The 24252-nt window shown below is 42.5% G+C and overlaps 2 protein-coding genes across 18 annotated transcripts in view; one reads left to right on the plus strand and one right to left on the minus strand.

The window, feature by feature from the left end:
• ACMSD (aminocarboxymuconate semialdehyde decarboxylase) overlaps positions 1-23545 on the minus strand; it is a 67275-nt gene extending 43730 nt beyond the window's left edge. For 12 of the 17 annotated variants that reach the window (XR_009599363.1, XR_006058789.1, XM_060410102.1 and 9 more), the window contains exons 1-5: positions 23356-23545; positions 15610-15654; positions 7879-7975; positions 3087-3136; positions 1500-1736 (exon numbers count right to left, since the gene is read on the minus strand). Coding sequence is in view for 15 of the 17 variants with exons in the window: in XM_060410102.1 (XP_060266085.1) it covers positions 1500-1736; positions 3087-3136; positions 7879-7975; positions 15610-15654; positions 23356-23412 (486 nt within the window). In the remaining 2 variants the exon portion in view is untranslated. The remainder of the gene's footprint in view (positions 1-1499; positions 1737-3086; positions 3137-7878; positions 7976-15609; positions 15655-23355) is intronic. The other 5 variants (XM_042243945.2, XM_060410100.1, XM_060410098.1 and 2 more) reach the window with 1 other exon arrangement.
• The window catches only part of LOC132659133 (craniofacial development protein 2-like), a 109804-nt gene that overhangs the window by 50859 nt on the left and 34693 nt on the right, over positions 1-24252 (plus strand). The gene's annotated exons all lie outside the window — the stretch shown is intronic.

A 24252-nucleotide genomic window follows, 5' to 3' on the forward strand; every position in this document is an offset into this window, starting at 1 on the left:
TGATCAGTGATTATAGTACCTGATGGGGCCACCAACATCTACTTAATTCATTACTGAATATTTTGCATTTATAATGAAAATAACCAAAAATGATACTATTATAATTCTAGGAGAGAAGACATTTTTAAAAAATGCAATGGAATAAAGAATTACGCATCTTGAATTCTGGCATTAAGGAAAGCAGATTTAGGTACAGAAAGAACCTCCCAAAGTAGAGAGGACCATGGGATTGTGGACTCTTCTGCTGGATATTTCAGAAATGGCTGGCACTGCATTTTTGAAAATATATTTTATTATGCCATGTTTCAAGTATAGAAAGTTGTAAACAATAGTACAATGAACAGCTATACATTTACTATCTAGTGTCATCAAATATTAACATTGTGATGGTATATTTTTGTTGCATATTTTTATTATACTACATTTAAAAAATAAATTGTTTTAAAAGTATCTTAATTGTGAGTCGGTTAAATAAAACAAGACATATTGCAATACTATGCATTTATTTTAAGTCACGCATTGAGAGAATTTTCACTTAGGTTAGAAATTCTCAATTAGAATATAAAATCACATGTATAATAGAATTCCAATTCCATTAAAATATAAAATATGCAGATGTATGCATATAAAAAGATAAATGTACTATTAACCATGGTTAATCATCTTTGGGTGGCAGAATTATGGGTTATTTTTGTTTTCCTCTTTAGTTAAAACATAGTTGATTCGCAATATTGTGTTAGTTTCAGATGTACAGCATAGTGATTTTTTTTTTTTTTTTGCAGATTATATTTCATTATGGGTTATTACAAGGTATTGGGTTTAATTCCCTGTGCTGTACAGTAAATCCTTGTTGCTTTTTAAATTTTATGTATAGCTATTTTTCTCCTTATGCTTTTTTATATTTTCCACAATTGGATTACTTCATAATTTTGAAAAATGATAAGAATTTTTCTCCAAAGCAAAAGTAAATACTTTGGGGCCTGTCATTAACCTGACCCTTTGGCACAGTGGCTGTGATGTGGGTAATAATTTGGCTTCCAAATGAAACCTCTTTATTTAAATTAAAAAAAAAATTTATTTTCTATTGGAGCACAGTTGATTAACTATGTTGTATTTCAAGTGTATAGCAAAGTGATTTGTTTACAAATATACTTGTGTCTATTCTTTTTCAAATTCTTTCCCCATTTGGGTTATTATAGAATATTGAGCAGAGTTCCCTGTGCTTTATAGTAGGTCCTTGTTGGTTATCTATTTTATTTCCAAATTAAACTTTAAAAGGAGAGCAAGAGGGCTCAAAAGAAGAGAGATTTCACTGAGTTAACTTAAGGCTGACCTGGGAAGCATTTGCACTTGTCCCTTTTCTAGTAGGATGGCCCTTCCTGTGGGGGGCTCTTTCCACAGTCCCCCTGCATCCAGCAAGTCATCAGGCATTTCTCCAACCCAGGGACACCCAGCATGGTGCCTGCTCCACGCTGGCTGAGTGGGCATCTCGTACTCACCGCGTACACTGGGAAGAGTTCCCGTGCGTTCAGGTCCCACTCGTTGATGTGGGAGCCGATCTGAACCCCAGGAAAGCCCAACTTCTTCACACAGCGCTCCATCTCCTTAACTGCCAGCTCAGGGGCCTGCATGGGCAATGTCCCCAGACCCACAAACCTCCTGGGGTGGCTCGCAATGGTGGCAGCTAGGTCGTTGTTCAGTAGCTGGCACAGGTCTAAAGTGTCCTGAGGTTTGGCCTGGTGGAGACAGGCAAGGGAAAGCACATGGTTCAAAACCTACTTTAGATATCTACTCTGCTCAGCACCTCCTCTAGGCTCAGTCACTTGTCCCTCCCAGTGGCTTTACACCTCGTAAACCTGAAGCACAGTTTGGGACAGGCACTTGGCCACAGAAGACCCAGAGGCCAGTCATTACCAAGGTAAAGAAAATGGCCAGGATATTGCTGATTAATTAGAAAACTGATGTAATCAGGGCCTGGAATCCTACACTAGACATAGAATGAGGGCAGACCATCCAGCAACCCAGACAGGAGCCTGCAGGGCTCCCCGCTACCCACACCAGGAACTGAGCCGGATATCAGGGCACCTCCTTGTCACACCTCCTTGGGGATGTCAGGCTGCTCATGAACCTCTCTTGTCCCTGTCTTTCTCCTTGTCCTTCCTGTTGGCGGTGACACTCAAAGAATTACCTTGTTAGCAAGATGCTGATGCAGAAAAAGTTTGCTTTCTGTTCTCCTAATTCTCCCTCCTTCCTTTCTGTCTTTCTTTTCAACATCCCACCCCACTGCTAAGAATTTGGTACTCTCCAGCAATGCCGGTTGTCCAGTTAGAACAGCACCCAATCAGGTAAATTCAGGTATCTTGAGGTCTTAGGGTATTTTTATTTTAAGCAGTGAATTTCGTCATAGGAACAGATAAGTATTGAATCACTAATATTGGAATTATGAGCATAGGTGGAGGAGGTGAGAATAGGTGGTATTTCCATTGTTCCTTAAATCACCACATGCTTGAATATATATCTGGTTGAGTGGGTACTTAGTGTACCTCCAACTACTTACAAAAGCGTCCTTTTGCAGGCTTGCCATCATGCCTGAAACTTTTAGCACTCAAGATTTAATCTCCTGGGGAAAGACATTCAACTCAAGGAATCCTGTTTCGAATTGTGTATATTTCCATGGGAGAGGCAACATATTAGGCCATTACCATCACTCCTATCACCTCAAAATCTTTATCACTTTAGAATAAACTGTCTTGTCAGTTACTGAGCCTCGCTTGGCAGGAATGAGTCAATAGGTCATTCTGATGGAGATTAAGATGGAGTCTAGAACTGTGCTGTTGAGTGGAAATACAGTTCAAGTTACATAGTAACATGCAGCTATTGGCTACCATACTGGACTATGGCGTCCTAGAGCAAGGACATGACTAGGAGGACAGGCCTGGGAGAGAACAGTGTGAGTGTGAGGCGCCTTGCTGATCTCTAAAGGAGAGTTGGGTGGGCAATGTCAAGACGAGGCATCTGTCTACTTGCTAGGGAACTGGATGTGAGCCTTTGCTCACCAAGGAGATGGATTGAGACTTCACACTCACCCAGTAGCTAAACATGACAGGAACCGTGGAAAGGGCTTGCACAGTCACTCCTAGACACAGACACAAAAGCAAAGCCAGTGAGAAGAATGACCCAGGCACCTCTGCATTTCCCAGGGCCTTGGAGCCTAGCAAGTCTCTGTCCCAACTTCCTTCTGCTCTCCCCGCCCTCACTGTGTCTTCCCTGTCTCCTTCTCTCAGGGTCTCTGGCCTAGGCTTCCCTCATCCCTCAGCCTCAGTTCTAAGAGGAGGAGGAAAGGCTGGACAAAAATGAGATCACTGAAGGAAAACTAAAATGCCCATTTTTCAAAGGTTATTTCAGCAACTGTGAAGTTGTATTTAAGCAAGGCATTTTCCCATCAGTTTTTTTAAGGTGTTTCATCTTAAGTCATGCATGACAGAGTATATTTCTCAGTTACCTTCCTGGCCCTGTAATTCATCTAAGTGAGTCTGGGTAGAGTCCCACTGTCTGGAATGCCCAGAATGAGGCCCTGAGTGTGGTTCCAGATTCCAGCATCCAGCATGCCTAAACTGTCTGATAGTCACACTCCTGGAGCTGGGGTATTGGGAGAGATGCTGCCAAGCCAAGGATGGGCCCTCTTTCCCTCATACCCACTTCCAACCCAACAGCAAGTCCTGTTTGCTCTGCTCCAGTTCCTTTTATGCACTCACCTCTCCCCATCTCTTGCCACTGCCTGGCCCAAGCCACCAGCATTTCCTATGGGGACTGCTGCAGAAGCCTCCAAGCTGGTCTCCTACCATCACTCTTGTCCTCTTACAGTTTGTTCTCCACTTGGAAGCCAGAGTAAGTGTTAAAACTTAGATCAAGTCACTCTATTATTCAAAACTTCCAAGTACTTTTAGAGTAATCACGCTTAGAGTAAAATCCAGACTTGAACATGGTATAAGGCTCCATAGTCTTTCCTGCTCACACTGAGCTTCATTTGCCTCCTGCCCGTTCTTTGGAGCTCTTTCCTGCCCCAGGGCCTTTGCACGGCTATTCCATCTGCCTGGAATGCTCTTCTTTTGGCTCATCACAGGATGCGCTCCTTTTCACCTTTTCACCCCAAGATCTCCGTTCAAGCATCAGATCCTTGGAGAGGCTTTCCCTAACTCCGTGCATTCTCTCTCTCACCATTCTGTTTTTTTAATGTTCTGCTACTTATTATAGTCTGTCATGACTGTAGTTAGTTGTTTATTCTGTGCCATTTCTTACTTGATCATAAACACCACATGAGCCTGTCTGTCTATATCCCATTCCTAGTGTCCAGAATAGTGCCTGGCGTGTTGAACATACCCATATATGAAAAAATAAATCATTGTTTAGTGAGGACTAGACCCTACAGCTTTTGATTACAGAGCATCGTTAAACATTGCCACAGGTCAGGATTTGTGTCCATTGATTAGTTTGCAACAGACAAGTCCCTTTCAACTGTAAAATCTTCACATTTTATACAAATGCTTTTGCTTACATTATTCTGTTTAATTTCTCCACTTTATAGATTGGATCTAAGGTCACATGGCCTGCCAGTGGTGGGATGAGGCTCCTGTCCAGCTTGGCTCCTTCCCTACACTCCAGTGGCCATCACTTGTCTCTGTATTTCATATTAACATAGTAAATTGCATTATTTATGTGCTGGTTTATTTGGATAGCTATTCTTTAGTCTCTGGGAATTGAGAGGGGAAAAAGCAAGTCTAATCCAATTAGAGCTGATATTTAAAAAACATAGTTTGGCATAGCACTGCTACTGCTGCTAAGTTGCTTCAGTCGTGTCCGACTCTGTGTGACCCCCATAGACGGCAGCCCACCAGGCTCCCCTGTCCCTGGGATTCTCCAGGCAAGAACACTGGAGTGGGTTGCCAAGTGTTCCCCAAATTTACCACTTTACCTTGAGTAAAGTGGGCAGAGGCCAGGGGTGGAGAGAAGTGACATCATAAAAACAAATTCAGAGGCCTTCCCTTAGAAAATCTGACTCAGTGGATGGGGCCTGAAAAAAATTCCTAGTAAGCACCCCAGGCAATTCTTATCCTGAGGGAGGCTTGGGAAAAGCTCTCTTGGAAGAGTGATGGAAAGAGAGACAGTCCCAAGTACAGTCCCAGCTCTACCATTTACTGTTGTGTGTTCCGAAGCAAGTCATTTAAACTCCTTGCATCCCTCAGGTGGGAATAGGTACAACAATGCCTGCCACATAATGTGATGAAGTAACCCAGGAGCTACCAATTTCAATTCCCTGTGAAAATGGAATGGTATGCTGAAATCTTCTGTGTTGTGTCTTTATCATTGTATTTTCTTACCTTGGTGGAGGCAGAAGGATACACTGTTAAGCCCTTGTGGCCAGACTGCCTGGGTTCAAATCCCTGTTTTGCCCCCTATAAGTTATGTAATCTTAGACAGATTGCTTAACCTCTGTCCCTAAGTTTCTTCATCTGTAAAATGGGTATAATAATAGTTGCTACCTCCTATGGTTGTTATAGAAATTGACTCAATACATGTTGGGTGCTGAGAACAATGCCTGGAAACAAAATAAATGCTCAGCAAGAGTTAGCCATGACAGTTCTCTTAAGGATAGCCATGGAATGAAACACACACCCAAAGCCAAAGAGGACATTCTTTATCTAAACTGCAGTCTTAAACAATGGTTCTGACACTAGTCATCATTTCCAATAGTTTTCCCCTTGAGAGGTGGGAGCTCTGGCTCAGCTTGGGCTCGGCTATCAGTCTGGGAAGCCAGTTCTCTTTCCAGTGCCCCTCCCATCCCTGTTCTAAAACAGGGGCATATATACCATTTTCTCTGGAATGGCCTATAGAGGTGCTTCAGGCTTTCCACAAAGTTCAATGTCAGTGCAATTTAGACATACTTTTAATTATTTAAAAAAAACTATAAAGCAATATCTGGCCTAGAGTGAGTGCCTGTGTGTGTGCATGCTAAGTTGCTTTAGTTGTGTCCCACTCTTTGCAACCCAACGAACTGTAGCCTGCCAAGCTCCCCTGTCCATGAGATTCTCCAGGCAAGAACACAGGAGTGGGTTGCCATGCCTTCCTCCAGGGGATCTTCCCAACCCAGGGATCTCTTATGTCTCCTGCATTGGCAGATGAGTGCTTTACCACTAGCGCCACCGGGGAAGCCCATCTAGCTTAGAGTTGCCAGAGACCGCCTGCTCATTTGGGGGCTGATAGTTCAACTCAATTTGTGTAGACCTTAGAATAAAATATCTCTTGCTATCTCTGTGTACGTCTTTGAACTTCTCATGCATTTGTCTTTGGTTATAAAGGTGGTAGATACAAACTCTTTGGTTTGTGTGTATGAACTGTTTGTTTTCTGGATTAAATCTAGACCACTAATGTTAAAATTTAGGCCTGACTGACAGTGTTATTGTGGGGGTTCCTCATCACAGCCCCTGGGCATGGCCCATGGGTGTCCAGAAGGCTGGGTGCCCTTGTTGGAGCATGCTCTCCTTGGTGGCACAGCCAGCCAGGTAATAACAAGTGAAAGCACAATATGGCTGTCATACCATACTTAAAAAATGAAATTTTATTTATTCTTCATCCCCGTCCATCATATCATATTTTAGATAGGCTTTCACAATTCTTTTAAACTGGGGGGATTTTTGTTTAATTTTTAAATATAAGATAAGGAATGCAAGCAGTTATTAGAAATTGTTATTGATTTAGCTAGGAAATAAAAATTTCCTAACTCTCCCCTTTCAAATGTCTGGATTGGTTTTATTGTAGAGTATAGTGGGACTACATGGTTACTTTTTTGTAGCTGCTCCAGCTTCCACCCCCTGTGTGTCCGTGGGGATGGTCTGCATACTGTGCTAAAGCAAACTGCAGAAACAAGTTGGATCCTGACTCTAACTAAGAAAGCAGTTGGCATCTTTAATCTGTGAATTCTAATATTTATTGTTTTTGTTTGTGTGTGTGTTTGGCCATGCCATATCATGTGGGATCTTAATTCCCTCACCAGGAATGGAACCCAGGACCCCTGCACTGGAAACCCAGAGTTCTAGCCACTGGGTAACCAGGGAAATCCCTAATTCTTACTGTTTTAATTTCCTCTATAAGTAAATACTATGCATTTGAATTTAAAAATTTTAAAAGAATAAAATACTACTTTTATCTTTTTGATAATATAGCATGTGTGCTACGTTGCTTCAGTCGTGTCTGACTCTTTGCGACCGTGTGGATGGCAGCCCTCCAGGCTCCTCTGTCCATGGGATTTTCCAGGCAAGAATACTGTAATGGGTTGCCATGCCTGCCTCCAGGGGATCTTCCCGACCCTGGGGTTGAACCTGAGTCTCTTATGTCTTCTGTATTGTGCAAGAGGGTTCTTACCACTAGCACCACCTAGAAAGCCCCTATAACACAGCATTCTACTTTAAAACAAATGTACCTAATTTGGGGGCTTCCCTGGTGGCTCATATGGTAAAGAATCTGCCTGCAATGCAGGAGACCTGGGTTCAATCCCTGGGTTGGGAAGATTCCTCTGGAGAAGGAAATGGCTACCCTCTTCAATATTCTTGCCTGGGAAATCCCATGGACAGGGGAGCCTGGTGGGCTACAGTCCATGGGGTCTCAAAGAGTCAAACATAACTGAGCACACACATACCTAAATTTTAAACACACACTCCAAAAACATTATAGTGGGGGGTGCCATCCGTCCCCCAGCGAAGCTGGAACAGTGGAGAAAATGGGATCGGGGGTGCTATCACATAAAACATGTAAGGTAATCAAAGGGCAGACTTGCCTCTAACATCAGATGAAAACATTAATACCTTTTCTCATTGTAAATACCTGTTTGGTCCATTTCTCTAAGACGAGCTTCTAGATCCCAGCAGTTCTCTTGGACCACTCTGAAGACCTTCCCATCTTTCAGCATCTTTGCTTCTCCCTAGGACAGAAAATTCACATCAGCAAAAGGTGACCTAAGCTTACTTAGCTGGAGAAGGGAACAGTAATCCACTTCAGTATTCTTACCTGGAGAATCCCATGGACAGAGAAGCGTGGTGGGCTACAGTCCATGGGGTTGTAAAGAGTCAGACATGACTGAGCGACTAACACACACAAGCTTACTTAGATTAATTCTTCCTTGTATGCTTGGGAATGTGGTTCTCCTCTAATCTTTTTAGGCATTTTTCCTTAATCCTTGAAGAAGTACAAATCTGTTTGTTTAGCAGAACTCAACTTGTTTTCCCCCTGCCTTAATATTAACTTGGATTTGAAGGGGTGTGCTCTGTGGGTGTCAGAGGCCGGATACAGAGAGAACCAGGTCGTGGTCATGACCTTTTGGGACTATACATCTGAGGATTGTGTAGGTTAGTTACCTTGCCATTCTAAACTGCTGGCTCCAAAAGCTGAGAGGATGGCCCAGGATCTGGAAAACTCTAGATTTATAACATTTTAGAACTGGTAAGGACCTCTGAGATAGGCCATGTTGTCCAACCCTGTTTTTTTAAATAATATTTATCACGGATTTATTTTTGGCTGTGTTGGGGCTTTGTTGCTGCACTCAGGTTTTCTCTAGTTGCAGCGAGTGGGAGTTACTCTTCTCATTGCAGTGGCCTCTTGTTGCGGAGCACGGGCTCTAGGCGTGCAGGCTCAGAAGCTGTGGCACGTGGGCTTAGTTGCTCCATGGTGTGTAGGATTTCCCAGAGCAGGGATTGAACCCATGTCCGCTGCATTGGCAGGTGGATTCTTAACCACTGGACCATCAGGGAAGCCCCAACTGCTTGTTTTATAAAGGAGCAACAGATGGATAGTGAGAGGAAATAATTTGTCTGGCAGAGCAGGGCCCGCTGATGTGTCAGCACCTGCAGGGCGAGGCAGGCCATGCGGTGACTCAGTCTAGAAGGGCATGTAAAGTTTGGTGCTGAGCTGCTGCTTCTCCCAGGCATCATGCCTGCCTTGTACACTACCTTTCAATACTCAGGGAAGGGGGGCCAAACTAAATGGCTTCTCAAAGTATGGCAGTAGGCTCTAAATTGAGCTTCGGGTTGCTGATCCCTAAAGAAAGGGAAAAGTTCTGATCAGGTCCCTAAAGTCAGACTGCTCAGGTTCAAATCATTATTCTGCAATTAATTGTGTAGCCATAAGCAAGTTAAACATCTCTGAACCTCAGTTTGCTCTTTTTTTGTTGTTTGTTTGCTCTTTTTTTCATTATAAAACATGTTAATTTAGCACCTACTTTACTTTCTTTGACTGATATAAAAACTCTAAGGATATACAGTTGGAAAAAGAAAGGATATACAGTTGAGGAAAAAAGAAAAGTTAATAATCTACCACTAAAATTTAGGTTATAAGCATGGAGACTGGAAGGATTGAGAAAAGGAAGAAATTAAGGCACAGATTCCCACCCATGGAGATGAAGAACAGACTACTTGAGTTGATTGGGCAGAGGTTCCATAAGCCTACTATTTTTGTAGATATTAGTAGTTTATTATTTAAAAATGTGTTTTATTGAAATATAGTTGATTTATAGTGTTTATTAATTTCTACTATACAGCAAAGTGATTCAGCTATCCTTCCCAAGATGGTATAATGTGCCACCAAGACCCTCCTTCAAGAATGGAGGAGTTGGGAGTTCCCTGGTGGTCCAGTGGCTAGGACTCTTGTGTTTTCACTGCAGGGGTCTGGGTTCAATCCCTGGTTAGGGAACTAAGATCCCTCAAGTTGTGCAACATGGCCAAAAAAAAAGAGAATTTCTTCTCCTAGCTTCTGAGAATTGCCAGGGAGTACTGCAGGCAGACAGCTCTCAGTTGTCAGTCCCTATGGGGAAAATAGGAAGATTGCCTTAGGTGGAGAGAACCACTTCCCTCAAAGTCCTGCCTCATTTCCAGGGAAGCCCATTTCCAAATACTGGTTACTATGGAGCAAAAGGCCCCTCTTCTTTGTCCCCCAGCCCCAACTTGGGACCCCTGTGGAGGCTGGCTCTTGAGCGTCTAATAGGGTCAGCTTAGACCTCTGTTGAAAACATCACAGCTCAACATTGCCCTGTTTTATCCAACTTCCTCCTTTCCCCTTCCACTGATGTCCATTCTGAGAGCACTTCCTATTAAGTCTTCTGTGTGTTCATCTCCATCTCAGAGTCTGATTCCCAAGGAACCTCAGAACCTCACCTGTGACGCTTCTGATTCTTAAGTTCTAGTTTTAATACTGTCTACAAATGAGTCCAAATATAGCTGATATTTCAAATGTCTGGTATTGTGTACCACTAAAAAGTGTATTTCATAGAATGACCATGTTATCCAGCAATCCCACTCCTGGGCACATATCCAGACAAAACTTCAATTCAAAATGATACAAGCACCCCTATGTTCATAGCAGCACTACCCACAATAGCCCAGACATAGAAACAGCCTAAATGTTCATTGACAGATGAATGGATAAAGAAGATGTAGTACAACGAAATACTACTCTGTCATAAAAAGAATGAGATCATGCCATTTGCAGCAGCATGCATTCAACTAGAGATTATCATACTAGGTAAAGCAAGAAAGAGAGTGAGAAATACCATATAATATCATTTATATGTGGAATCTAAGATTTGGCACAAACGAACCTACGTATGAAACAGAAACATACTAAAAGACATAGAGATCCGACTTGTGGTTGCCAAGGGGGAGGACAATGGAGGAGGGATGGCCTGGGAGTTTGGGTTTAGGAGCTGCAAACTATTACCTATAGAATCAGTGGACAAGAAGGAAAATATTAGCACAGGGGAAAAAAAGAAAAACATATGTATTTTAAAATTCAGTCTTTTATCAACAGATTTCCATTCTGTTCCCCCTTCCCCAGGTGCCCACTCAAGCTCTACCTCTAGACCATGTAAGCTGCTAGACTGGTTGGGCTTGAGGTGCAGAGCTGGCAGAAATAACCCAGACAGTGTCACTGGGAAGCAGCCTCCGTAATCACTGCAGCTGTCCCTTTAAAGTTTCTGAACGACAGCTCCATGGGAAGCTATGTTACAACCACTTCCAGCTGTATTCACTCAACCTGCTACTGCTCATCTCTTGCTCAGATCTGCTTGTCCTCCTGGCTCTGTTGCATCTCTCCTTGATGTCAGCATTATCTTTCTCACCCCTCTGAGACCACATCATTTTTCTCACTTCCCTCTGCTTGACATATCACCATCCCATCCATTTCCCAATATGTCTCCAAAACAGACCCTGCCGTGATCCACATTTCTCCATCCCCACTGCTCCAGCCTTGGTCCAAGCCCTATCTTCTCTCATCTGAAAGAATCTGCAGCCTCAAGCCTGATCTCTTTCTGCTTTCACTCTTGTTCCTCTCTAACCCAGTCCCCACAAAGCAGCAGAGTAAACTCTTAAAACCCTAAATCAGATCTTCCTAGTTCCCCACTGGAAACTCTTGAATGGATTTCTATTGTCCTGAAGATAAAACGCAAAGCCCTTAACCTGACCTAAGTAGGTTCATCATCTAACCCCTGCTTGTCCCCACAACTTAATCATGTGTCTACACCTTTATAAATAGGCTCTTTGTTAACTCTGTTCGGAATACCCTAAGTATTTTGTTTGTTTTCTGTTTGGAACCTGATTGACTTAGCTAAAATATATATATGTAAACATATTAAATAATCCTATGTCCTTTTATATAGGTGCATGTATATATAAGTAGAATCATAGGAAGATGTCTGGAAAGATACCCACCAAACTGTTAATAGGAATTACTTTTGAGGATGGGGAATGCTGATCCAACAAAACTATAGCTTTATCTTCAACAGCTTAAATTTAAGAAGGAGAAATTACTCAGATTCTACTTTTGTAATGGAAAATTAACCTTAAAAATAAAAACATGAAATAAGGACATTGGGAAAAATGAATGGCTTTCAGTCGATTTTAGCTGAGAACCCCATATTATAAGGAATATATTTTCCAAAGTGACCCAGTACATCTGTATATATCTATTTATAAAGACACAAACTTGAGACAACAGTTTCATGAAACAACACTTACCCTCACCGTGAACAATACATTCTGCTATTTTCTTTTGTAATGTATTTTATTTTAAAAGCTGTCGTAACCCACTGAATTCATATTATTACTCATTGATGGGTTGCAACCCATTAAACACTGAACTAGACGATCCCTAGGCCTACAGTCCTATGGTTTTTTTATCTTCATGAAAGTTGCCCGCTGTCTTGCCCTTCCCACCCCCTGAATTCCCTCACTCTTTTACACAGCACAATATTGTCACTGTCTGTCTGTATGTTCTTTATTCATCTGAGTGTCTTCTTGGCTCCCCAGTGAGAGGGAAGTCATTTTGAGAGCAGGAACCTGATGATTGACGATCACACAGAATAATGTGGGTGAAAATACTAAGTGTGATCGCAATGGTGTGTGTGTTTGTATTTCAAGGGCCTGAAAAACGCTCAGACATTGATGGCCCATGTATTTGAACTGGGCCGTGGATCTGGCCTCCCTTAAACGCTGCGGGGTGTTCCTGCCATCAGCACTTAATTCTACCCTACCCCATGCTGCTCCTGAGAGGAGGGTGTACATAGTTTTAGAAATTTTCAACCAAATATTTCAACCCAAGGACAAATGATGTTTTCCAGTTCTGAACAAGGCTTTACCATGGCAAACAATACCCCTTGATTCATTCCAAAAGCATTGAAAAATCAAAGGTTAAGAAGAGAAACAAATAGGGCAGACCAAAGATGTGTTTGGGAAATACCTTTCGGGAAATAGGAGTCTCTGAGGTAAATCAGTCATGGGATGGGGGACAGAAAATATTATTCACAAAAGGAATGCAGGCAAATAAAAAGGAATTGCTCTAAGCTGAATTTGCAATTTGTATGTATTTTTATGTTATTTTCCAGTGACTGTGATCCCTGACCACTGTAATTATAAAAAAAAATAGCAATTTAATTCTGCTTTGGTTTGATTTGTTTTGTTTTTGAAATGGAGGAAAGGAGAATATCACTTTGATTAGACTACTGTTATATCAGATTTTGCTGGAACTATGCAAGTGGAAGATTTGATTTGAAATATTTTCATTCTTGGGTTTCTTGTTGTTTGTTTGAGGTTTTTTGTTTGTTTTGCTTTTGTTTTGAGATTTGCTGTTATGTTTACCAAACTTTTCTTGACACAAAAACGAAATGAAGGCCATTCAGATCTAGTTATGAAGGGTAGAAACTGCAGCCTGGGACATGGAGTAAAAAAAAAAAAAAAAGTTACAGGCTGCTCATCCTTCACTTGGGGCTTCCTAGTGGCCTTGTCATCATCTCCACTCAGCTTATTTTCTCTTTTGGGCAGACTTGAGATCCAGCTTAGGGCTTCCCGGGTGGCTCAGTGGTAAAGAATCCACCTGCCAATGTAGGAGATGCTGGAGACACAGGTTCCATCCCTAAGTTGAGAAGATCCTCTTGAGGAAGAAATGAAAACCCACTCCAGTATTCTTGCCTGGAAAATCCCATGGACAGAGGAGACTAGTGGCTATAGTTTATTGGGTTGCAAAGAGCTGGACATGACTTGATGACTGAGCATGAGCAGAAGGCCAGCTTAGATCACCAGCTCCCAGGCTAGGAACTGGCACTTTTCATGGGAGAAGTGCAGTCTGGTGTCTAAACTGGCACTTAGTGGGCAGTCTTTGATGAAGGTGAGAATGAGCTGCTCCAGAGATTCTGATGTATAAAAAAACTCTTTAATGATTCCTCACTGCCTTCAGGATCAAGTACAAAGGCCTAAGCCCATCCCCCAAGGCCCCGTTTGATGAGGCTTCTGCCTACCTCTCCAGCTTCTTCCTACCACCTTGTGTCCCAAACTCTTATATGACTCTATCTGACCCCTACAGAGTACACTAGGTGGGCTTTTAATGCTTTTCTTTTTTTGGCCATGTTGCATGGCATGAGGGATCTTAGTTCCCTGACCAGGGATCGAACCTGCACTCCCCATATTGGAAGTGCAGAGTCTTAGCCTCTGGACCACCAGGGAAGTCTCCAGGGGACCTGTTTAAGCCATTAAGAACTTTCAAGGAATTTGCATTGCCTTGAGATGAAAATCTGGCCTCCTTAGCATGTGCTTCAAGTCTGTCCATGATCTGGTCCCTGCCTGCCTCTTTTCCTGCCATCTCCCCCTTGCACTACATCTTAGCCAAACTGCCCTCCTTCTCGTTCTTTGAATACAGCCCTTCCTCACATGGCAGCCTTTGCAACTGCTATTTCCTCATCCAGGGACACTCTTCCAGGGTTTTCCTTCTCATCATCTTAAGTCTTTGCTACCTCCCCAACCAGCCAGTCCAGATAAATCTCCCAGTCACCCTTTGTTCCAGCACTGCTTTTATTCCATCCGCTGAAGCGATTATGTTTGTTTGCTGCCCCTAGAATTTGAGCAGGGAGCATGTCTGTCTTGTTCACCAGCATATTCCATGTGTCTAACCTGGTGGGCCTGGCATCAAATAGGTATCAATAAAAATCAGTGAATGAGTGGATAGAGCCAGTGGTTTTCAAGCTTGAGTGAATATCAGAATCACCTGGAGACTTGTTGAAATACAAATTGCTGGCCCAATCCTTAGCACTCCTGATTTTGTAGGTCTGAGATGAGGCCTAAGAACTGGCCTTTCTCCCAAGTTCCCAGGTGACACATTTGCTGGACTGTAGCCCATACTTTGAGAGATGCTGATACCAGCCCTAGCCAAGTGCTTGAGTTCTGAGCTTACAGATGTTTAATATCCCTATGCCTTTGCTCCCTGTCTTTGTTTTCTTTTTCCCTTTATTCCTTGGGCAAACCTTCACCTCTGCTTCCAGACTCAGAAAGAGCATCACTTCTTCCAGGAGGCCTTCTCCAAATCTTTGGTGCCCAAATCTATATCCTCCAGTACCTGGTCCTTATCTTGTCACAGCGCCTTACCCCTGGTCTTCCCATACCTGCAGTCCTTCAGGGCTGACTTAGTCAAGTTTGTGCTTTGTCGGAAGCTCAGGAAGGTTTCCCCTGCTCTCCACGAGGGCATGTGATGCCTCTGAGAATGAAGTTGGCCTGGACCCCTAGTTGGCAGCTCACTCTCAGGCCTCATTATGTGCTAAATGTTTTGTCCCAAGCCTTCATCCTCTTGCTCTTTCCTCAGGCTAAACTCCACCCTTAATAACAGTGGCTTCTTCTTGCTTTTGTCTCCATGTTTAATTTCTCCACCTGTGCTCTAACCTAAGCTCTTCCATTTATTTGGTTGGCCTTAATATACTGTCATAACTGTGGAGAGAGCTAGGTCGCTTACTTGAGACAGAGCAATGCTAAAATTGGTTCCAGGGCAAAAAATTAAAAAAAAAAAAAAAGAGAGAGAGAGGGAGATTTTTTCATGGCTTCTCCAATTTCAATTTTGTCTTTCTAAATGCTGCTCTTTGAAGTTACACCCATTTTTCAAAATACTTTGGGGAAACCTCAGTGCTGCCTACTATAAAGCTCATTTGGAGGGCAAAAGAGTTGGGGGTCCCTGGAGGACCAAGTGCAAGAAGGTCTCAGACTCAGTTTGTCCAGGGGTCTGAGGCACAGTGGTTCTTTGGGAGACACTCACCTTGCCATGGTGTTGGAGCTGCACCCAGCCTCCATAACCGAATCTCTGTGGGGAAAGGGGAGAACAATCAGACTAGAAGACCACAGCAGAGAGGCCTGCAAGAAAGCGGAGTCCCTGGGCCAGAGCATCCAAGTGCCATCCTTTCAAACAACTTCCCATTTCCTTCCCCATGCCCATGACCACTTATTCCATGTTTATATTCAGATCAGGTGATTGTTTCCTGAAATTTTCAGGAAGAAAATCCCTTATCACAGAAGTGCTAGTTTTATTTTTTTTTTTCCCTAATGCATGTTACAGCATGTTAAAAATTAGTTTTATTTGTTAAAATTTTAATTCATCTATCAGCTCAGTTCAGTTCAGTCGCTCAGTCGTGTCTGACTCTTTGCAACCCCATGAATCGCAGCATGCCAGGCCTCCCTGTCCATCACCAACTCCCAGAGTTCACTCAGATTCACATCCATCGAGTCCGTGATGCCATCCAGCCATCTCATCCTCGGTAGTCCCCTTCTTCTCCTGCCCCCAATCGCTCCCAGCATCAAAGTCTTTTCCAATGAGTCTCCTCGCATGAGGTGGCCAAAGTACTGGAGTTTCAGCTTTAGCATCATTCCTTCCGAAGAAATCCCAGGGTTGATCTCCTTCAGAATGGATTGGTTGGATCTCCTTGCAGTCCAAGGGACTCTCAGGAGTCTTCTCCAACACCACAGTTCGAAAGCATCAATTCTTCAGCACTCAGCCTTCTTCACAGTCCAACTCTCACATCCATACATGACTACTGGAAAAACCATAGCCTTGACTAGACGGACTTTAGTCGGCAAAGTAATGTCTCTGCTTTTGAATATGCTATCTAGGTTGGTCTATACACATTATTTTATTTTTTTGGCCATGCGGCATGTGGGATTTTAGTTACTCAATCAGGGATCATACCCATGCCCCCTGCAGTAGAAGTGTGGAGTCTTAACCACTGAACCACCAGGGAAGTCCCTGCAATTTCTGAATAAGGATGAACATTAAAAAATATTTGCTTGTGTACCACCTAAAATCCTTTTCAGATCACTAGCAGTACAGGCTAGAAGGACCACTCTTCAGGAAATACCATCTTAGAACATTAACCCTGCTCTTCAAACTGTGGGATGCAATCTGTGAGTAGCTCATGAAATCAGTTTAGTGGTTAATAACCCAGATGTTCTGAAAACATGAAACAGTATGTGTAACAGATGCCACTGGTGTCCTACCCATATTCCTTCCCCGTAGTGCTTCTGTGAACACCAGCCCTCTTTCAAGCAAAAGCACTCACAATTTTTGGACAAGTTTTTCCCTTTTGCCATTGGAGCCAACTTTGATTAACCAACTTCTAGAGGATCAGAAATACTAGGAAATTAGTGACCGCTTTCTTTCCTGTCCCCCAGATCCCTCAGTCATGACTGAGGGCATTTGTATATAAACAGCATACACTGTTTCTCAGCCCCTTGGGCAGGGTGGCTCTGAGGTGAGGCACACATTCTGCACTTTCATGAGCTATGTTGCTTTCTCTGTCTCATCTCCCCACTCTACTGGTGTTTCCTGGGATCACCTCCAAAGTAAACTAACTGCATTTAAACCCTTATCTCAAAGTCTGCTTCTTGGAAAACTCAAGCTAAGATAGTAAACTGTGGAATATAATGAAATAGAATAGAATAAAGTAGGATACAATAGCATAGAATAGGATAAAATAGGATAGGATAGAATGCTTTCTATGCCTATTAGTTTTGGAAACTCTTATTTCCATTATGTATGTGAATCTTTGTACTGAGTCACAATATGAAATATATTTTTTCTTGGGGATCATGAATAAAAAAAATCTGAAAAACTTTGCCTAAGAACATAGGTATATATGACTCATGTTAATGATACGTTTTAAAATCTCATTCTGTGTGTTCATTCATTCATTCATTTGTCAAACCCTCATGGAGTCCCACCATGACCAGCCTTTCTAGGGCAGAGAAAATAAAACAGAAGGGAACACAGTCTTGAGAGGCCAACGCTGGGCTGGGCTGGGCGGATGACTGAAGAGCCTCATCATGTGTGAGACCTGCAGTGCCAGAGCGACACACAAGTTCCCTGGGAGCCTGGAGGAGAATGCTAACACTCAGCCTGGGTCAGGCAGTGTCATGGGAGGGGGCCTGGAAAGGAAATCTGGGATTGGATTGGAGTGTAACCTCCAGTGTGCAGTATTTCCATGCTCTAACGCAATGGTTCCCAAAGAGTGAGGTCACAGGGAGGGCATGGAGGCCAGCGACCATGATGTAAAGGGCTTAGTCAACAGCTCTTGTCAGCAAAAACGGGCAGAGTTAATGAACTCCACAAGGATCCTAGCTTGCTGTGGTTGGATGAGAACAGATGACGATAGTTTGGTTCTTATGTCAGGGCGCAGGGAGGTTGTGTACAGAGGGAGCCAGGTTTTGAGAGATCTCTTCCTTCCTGGCTTCCCTCTCACCTCCAGACTGAGAGGGGAGGTCTGGGCTTGAAGCACAGAGGCATTCATGTGTTTCTGAGTCTGTCCCTGGATTCTTCCCCAGGAGACTTCAGATTTGGTCAATTCTCTACCAACTTTATTCTACCTGGGTAGAAGGTCTGTTCTTGAATTTTAGCTCCAAATAATCACATTAGCTGTGGAAATCTACCTGCTGCTTCCCAAGTGCCACAGGAGGAGCTGGCTTAGTAGGCTGGGCATGCCAGGGGCCCTGTCTACCTTGGACCCCTTGCATGTCTCCTTCCTGCACCCCGTTTCTCCTTTGTGGTGCATTCCCACTGTCTTCATGCGTTCAGTCCCCTTGTGTTTTACTTCTGTCTTCCCCTGGATAAAGCTGCCCAGAATGTGTTGGAGGAAGGGCTGGAATGGCCTCAATCAGTTACACTTTAGAGTAAACTTAAATACACTCTTGAACTGGAAATTCGCCATTGAAAACTTACTTTAATGTGAAAGAAAAGATTTTATTTCCTTCTTTCTTTCCTTCCTTTTTCCCCTCCTTCCTCACGCTCTTACTTTTCCTTCATCCCCTCTGGAATGTTAACCCGTTAGTTCACAGGTGAGAGAGACATTGCATTGGGGAAGGGCAGAACGGCAGGCAGAGGCAGAATGGGGGGACCTTGCCACACATACAACCCTCCTCTTACAAGATCCTTTACTTTCTTGGAGCAACTTACCATCTTGAAGTCACTGTTTTCTTAGGTGTAAAATGAGGCTAACGGGAGTCTTAGTGACATAAGGTTTTGAGGGAAGTAACTGAAACAATTCAGAGAAAGCTATCGACACCAGACCTGGCTTATAGAAAGGGCCTCATCGATGCTAACAGTGATAATGATGGCGACAATGATAATGGCGGCGACCTGGTGATGGCAGGGGGAGGCAGAGGTGGTGGTGGTCTCGGCAGGCACGGCGGTACTGGAGGCATGACGCGGCAGTGGTGATGGTTGTGGAGGTGAATTTGGTAGCAGTGGTGGCACCAGTGATGATGGTGGGGGTGGTGACAGGCAATGATGGCAGTGGGGGTGGCATGGTGGTGACAGCCTGTTCCGTCCTGAGGTTCTGAAATAAGGCACACCCTCCGCTAAGGAGAGAAAGAAGGAGCCCTTTGTCACTCTGCGTTCCTCCCTTCCCTGTCTTGGAAAGCACTTGGAACACTTTGGAACACTTTATACTCCCCTTGAACTTTACAAAGGCCTAATCTACTTGGGGCAACTTTATCTGTTCCAAATCTGGGCTGCACACAATCCCCCAAGTCTCATCCTAGGTTGAAAGAGGCTAAAGTTGAAATTTATGACCTTGGGAGTAGTTTTTGTCAGAGCAAATGACAAGGAGGCATGTACCATCTGAAAATGTTGAGTCTGAACAATGTCCCATGGGCATTTATGGCCATGACAAAAAGAAAAAGTTAAATTCAAGGAAATCAAGTTCTATATACACGAGTTGTGTGTCTGAAGTGGCTAGATGTGAATCAGAGGCTGGTGAACTGAATGACACGTTTAATGTCTTGGGGACCTCACACTCATGAGGTGACTAATGAATTCCCGGGTGATGATCTCTATTTTCTCAGAGGAGATATTTAAAAGTCAAGTTTTGTCTGGGATTTTCTCTCCTAAAAACATTACAGTGATTGAGTGCAATTGAATCATTACTAATGAAAGCAGATGTAAATATGTAATTTTAAAGTAAAGGCCCCCTTAAAATTAAAAGAATCTTTGCAAGCCCTACTGTCAGGCACAGAGTAGGTGGGCAGTAAAGCCTTACTGAAGGAAAAAGCTGAAATCTTATTATCCTTCTTGTTGTTAGGAATAATATCATTGTGCATCAACCCCAAATAACTTTTACACAGGTTTCTTGAGCCAGAGTGTGGTCCCTGATTCATCAGGAACAATTTAATCAAGTGCGCCCTCCTGAATCTGCTCTCTCTCCACCTCGGATTCCACCCACCACCCCCGCCAAGGATCTTAACTCTAACTCTGACTACACTCATTATTAGAAAGTGAAAATGAAAAAAGTTCTCAAATCCTAGTCCTCTGTAATCATTGGTTAATCGTCAAGCCAAGCGTTTGATTCTGCTTTTCTATTTCTTCACTGACTAAGGAGGTCAAGGTATTTGAAGCGTGTCTATTAATATTTAACAAGAAAAGGCAGGTTTGAAAAGAGATATCCGTTCTTCCAGAGGGGCTTCATCTTCTAAAATGAAACTAGGGCTGGCTTATTTTTTTCATTCTTTATTGGAAAGCTTGAAAAAGTGCTAAGGAAAGATCAGAGACTGATGCTCTGAAATAACATTTTACCTACAAGAAACTATTTGAAGACAAAGGAAAATCTGCTAGAACCGTTGAACTCTATGAACACCAAGGCATATCTGCTATTCACTCATGTCACTTTAATATTCATATAGACTGATGATATAGTTGATCATATAGACTGGGAATAGGGAGAGAGAAGGATCCCAGGATGACTTAGATGTATTGATCTCACTCTTCCCGGTTCGAAAATAGAGAATCTGTTTTCTGCAAATTGTTTCATGACTAACTTGCCTACATTCCAATGGAAACGCCTACCACATAACAGATCATCTGCTGTGAGGAAGCCCTCAATGGTTTACGTGGGTGTGGGAAATTGGGAAGGGGACTGCTGTCAAGGGTGGCCTTGGGGGCTGGGGCGCAGAGGGAAGGGAGCAGGGACATCCCACCCAGCAGTAATGCAGTCCTGGACCAGCTCTCTGAGGGTGGGTGGGTGTGGACGAAGAGCTCTGGAATGGCCGCCACAGCCCCATGAAGCTCTGGAATTCTAGGTTCATTTCTGAGTCTCAGTGACTTCATCTGTCCAGCCAGGCTAATGATAGAAATCCTATCTGCAATTCACAAGATGTTATGTGAATCAAATTACGTGTCTCTGTTGCTCTCTGGAAGTGTAAGAGTATTATGATTATTATTACTACCACCACCATCATCATCACGTATATCAATTATCAAAACAAGAAGAGATTCACAGAGGACAGACTTGTAGTTGCCTAAGCAGGGGGGTGGGGGGAGGTAGGGAAGGGAAGAATTGGGAGTTTGGGATTAGCAGATATAAACTGTCATATACAGGATGGATAAACAACAAGGTCCTACTGTATAGCACAGGGAACTATATTCAGTATCCTGTGATAGACTATAATGGAAAAGAATATGAAAAAGCATATATATGTATAACTGAGTCACTGTACTGTATAGAAGAGATTAATGTAACTTTGTAAATCAACTGTACTTCAGTAACTTTAAAAAAAGTGCATCAGTTATCTGCTTGCAGGATGTTAGACTGCTAGATAAAATCCTGGCTTACGGGTATAGAATGCCCCTCCCCTCTTCTGAGGCATAACTGGAAGATAGGAAGGCATAACATCAAGAGACAGTGGAACTTGTGTGTGGGGAGCCTACAGCGCATGCATTTGTGCTTATAGCCTCTCCATGCTCTGCGTCCTGGCGCTTCCGGAGCAGTTTCGGCGGTGCCTTCAGGGCCTGGCATTAGGTGGGACACCTAGATATTTGCAGCTCTTGGTGACCAGTTCTCTGCTGAAACTGGAGGCAGTCTTCTGGTGGGAGGCAGGTCATGGGAGGTGGGGTTATGACATGGGATACTAGGTAGAAAGTTTTCTCCCCTCAGCAAAAAGAGGTACCTTTTTAGGCTACTAACGATTGACCATCACTAACACTGTGGAGCAATGTCTACACTTTAATAATAAAATATAACGAGGACAACAGCATTCAGAACATCAAGTTCCCATGCAGGCACTTGGGCTCCTTTTGGAGGGGTTAGTTCAATAGGGTGGAGAAGGAAATGGCAACCCACTCCAGCGTTCTTGCCTGGAGAATCCCAGGGACAGGGAAGCCTGGTGGGCTGCCGTCTATGGGGTCGCACAGAGTCAGACACGACTGAAGTGACTTAGCAGCAGCAGCAGCAGCAGTTCAATAGGGTTATTGTTTAGTCACTAAGTCATGTCCAACTCTTTTGCAACCCCATGGACTGTAGCCCTCCAGGCTCCTCTCTCCATGGGAGATCCCAGGTGAGAATACTAGAGTGGGTTGCCATTTCCTTCTCCAGAGGATCTTCCCGACCCAGGCATTGAACCTGTATCTCCTGCACTGGCAGGCAAGTTCTTTATCACTGAGCCAATAGGGTTAGTTCTTACCATTAACTGTAATAGGAAAACCTTTCAAAGATGATTTAGCATCACTTGTGATTTTTGATCTATAACATCCACTATTCATCTTACCTAAAATACCAATGGACGAAGAAACACTTAAAATGACCATTCTCCCAGGAGACAGCTATGAGAAGAAAAGAGTTTCTTCTGTCTGCACAATGAAACAGTGAAACCACATTTTAATTAGAGTTTGGGTTCATTCACTTTTCCTCACTTGGGATAAAAATAGGTGAAACATTATGAGTCATCTAAAAGTACTAGAGAAGGCTGAATGGGTAAAATCTGATACTTAGCCTGAGTAAAACTCAAACCAATTTTAAATTTCTTTCGTGTTCTCCACTTTCTTTTTTAGTATTCATTTAGAAGTTTTTAATGGCAAAAGGAAATTGCCATCTTTTGAGAAACACAGAGAAAAGTCTTGAGAGACATTCATTGTGCAGAGGTTTCATGTCATTTCCTAGGTTTTTTTTTTTTTTAATGCTCCTACTCTCTAGTTCATAACAAGAATTTACAGCTTAAAGATCAAAAAGGGAAGGTTTTAGACAGTGTTTTAAAATAGATTAAAAAAAATTCTACAAAGCTATCATTTGGTGCTTCCAAAACTTATTTTCAACATCTTGGAAAGGAAATATGTTTTAGAAGTCCTGGGAACCTATCACATTTAGTTTTTAATAGTCTCCTACTTGAAACTGTACCTTTAAATTCTGTAAGTGGCGCCTATCTTTCTAGCAGCTGAATATGTGACTTAAATGGAAGTAAAACTGCTTGACTTATATTGTCCAGAAGTTTTAAAGAATGCTTCGTTTGAGGGGAAAAGGGATTTTTAAAGAACATTTACTTTTAAAATCAAGTTTCTTTCAAAGTAAATATGAAATCTAAAAAACTAGGAAATCAGAGCTACCAAATAACTTAAAAACTTCCTAAAGCAGAGAAATTTAACATCTAATTCCCAAAAGAAGACATCATTCTGTAACAGAGGCATTGAGAAACCCTAGAAATAATTCTAGGAGAAGCTTTAGAAATAATTCAGCAAATTAATCACCATTACCTTTTTTAGGTCTGGCCATTCTCTTGGTAGAATATGAGTGTGGATGTCAATCTTCATTGCCACAGGATCAGAGGAGATGCATATAAATAAAGAAGTTTTGATATGAAGAGGTCTTCATGAAAACCATCGAGTTAATTGATTTAGTTAGTCTCTTTACGGCTGCCACACCACTCAGTATGCCTGCTTAACTGGTCTAGAGCCACTGGAACTGCCTTTTTAAAGTCCACAGCTCTGTTTGTTTGTCTACTTGGCTTTGAGTCAACAACTCTTTGGTAATCAGGACTCAGGGCACAAAATTTGAAAAAAAAAAAAAAAAAAAAACCAAAACCAAACTACTAAAGCCTCTGAGGTCAAACATACTTGCAGGCTGCTTTTGAGTACAGGAGGTCTAAAACTGACTAATCTTTGTTTTTAAATATCTTAATTTTTATAACGATATACATATTTAGAAATCAAGTATCAGAAGGCTTTTAAAGAAAACTAATAGATCCCTGACTCATGTGTTCTTATTCTTGGTTTCATTCCTTAGAAGAAACCAAGTAATGCTTTTGCTTTTTGTACCATAGTTACCGCCAGGTCTTTAAATCATACTTAGCAATTGGCTTGTTCATGATAATCTAGGATGTTGAAAAGTTGTGGAGGAAGTTTCATCTTTACTCTTTTTTTAATACTTGATTAGTCAATATTGATATATTTTTATTAACTAAAATCCATAGTTTACATTAGGGTCCAGTCCTTGGGTTGTGTATTATGTGGGGTTTTGTTTAGCTTTTTATATTTTATTGGAGTATAGCCAATATAATTTACTTTTAAATCATAGAAAGAACTTCATACTTTGTATATGCAGTTTCCTCCATTGCTTTTTTTTTTTTTTTTAATTTGGTCACACCTTGTAGC

The sequence above is a fragment of the Ovis aries genome, chromosome 2 (genome assembly GCF_016772045.2).
Source record: "Ovis aries strain OAR_USU_Benz2616 breed Rambouillet chromosome 2, ARS-UI_Ramb_v3.0, whole genome shotgun sequence".
Taxonomy (NCBI): domain Eukaryota; kingdom Metazoa; phylum Chordata; class Mammalia; order Artiodactyla; family Bovidae; genus Ovis; species Ovis aries.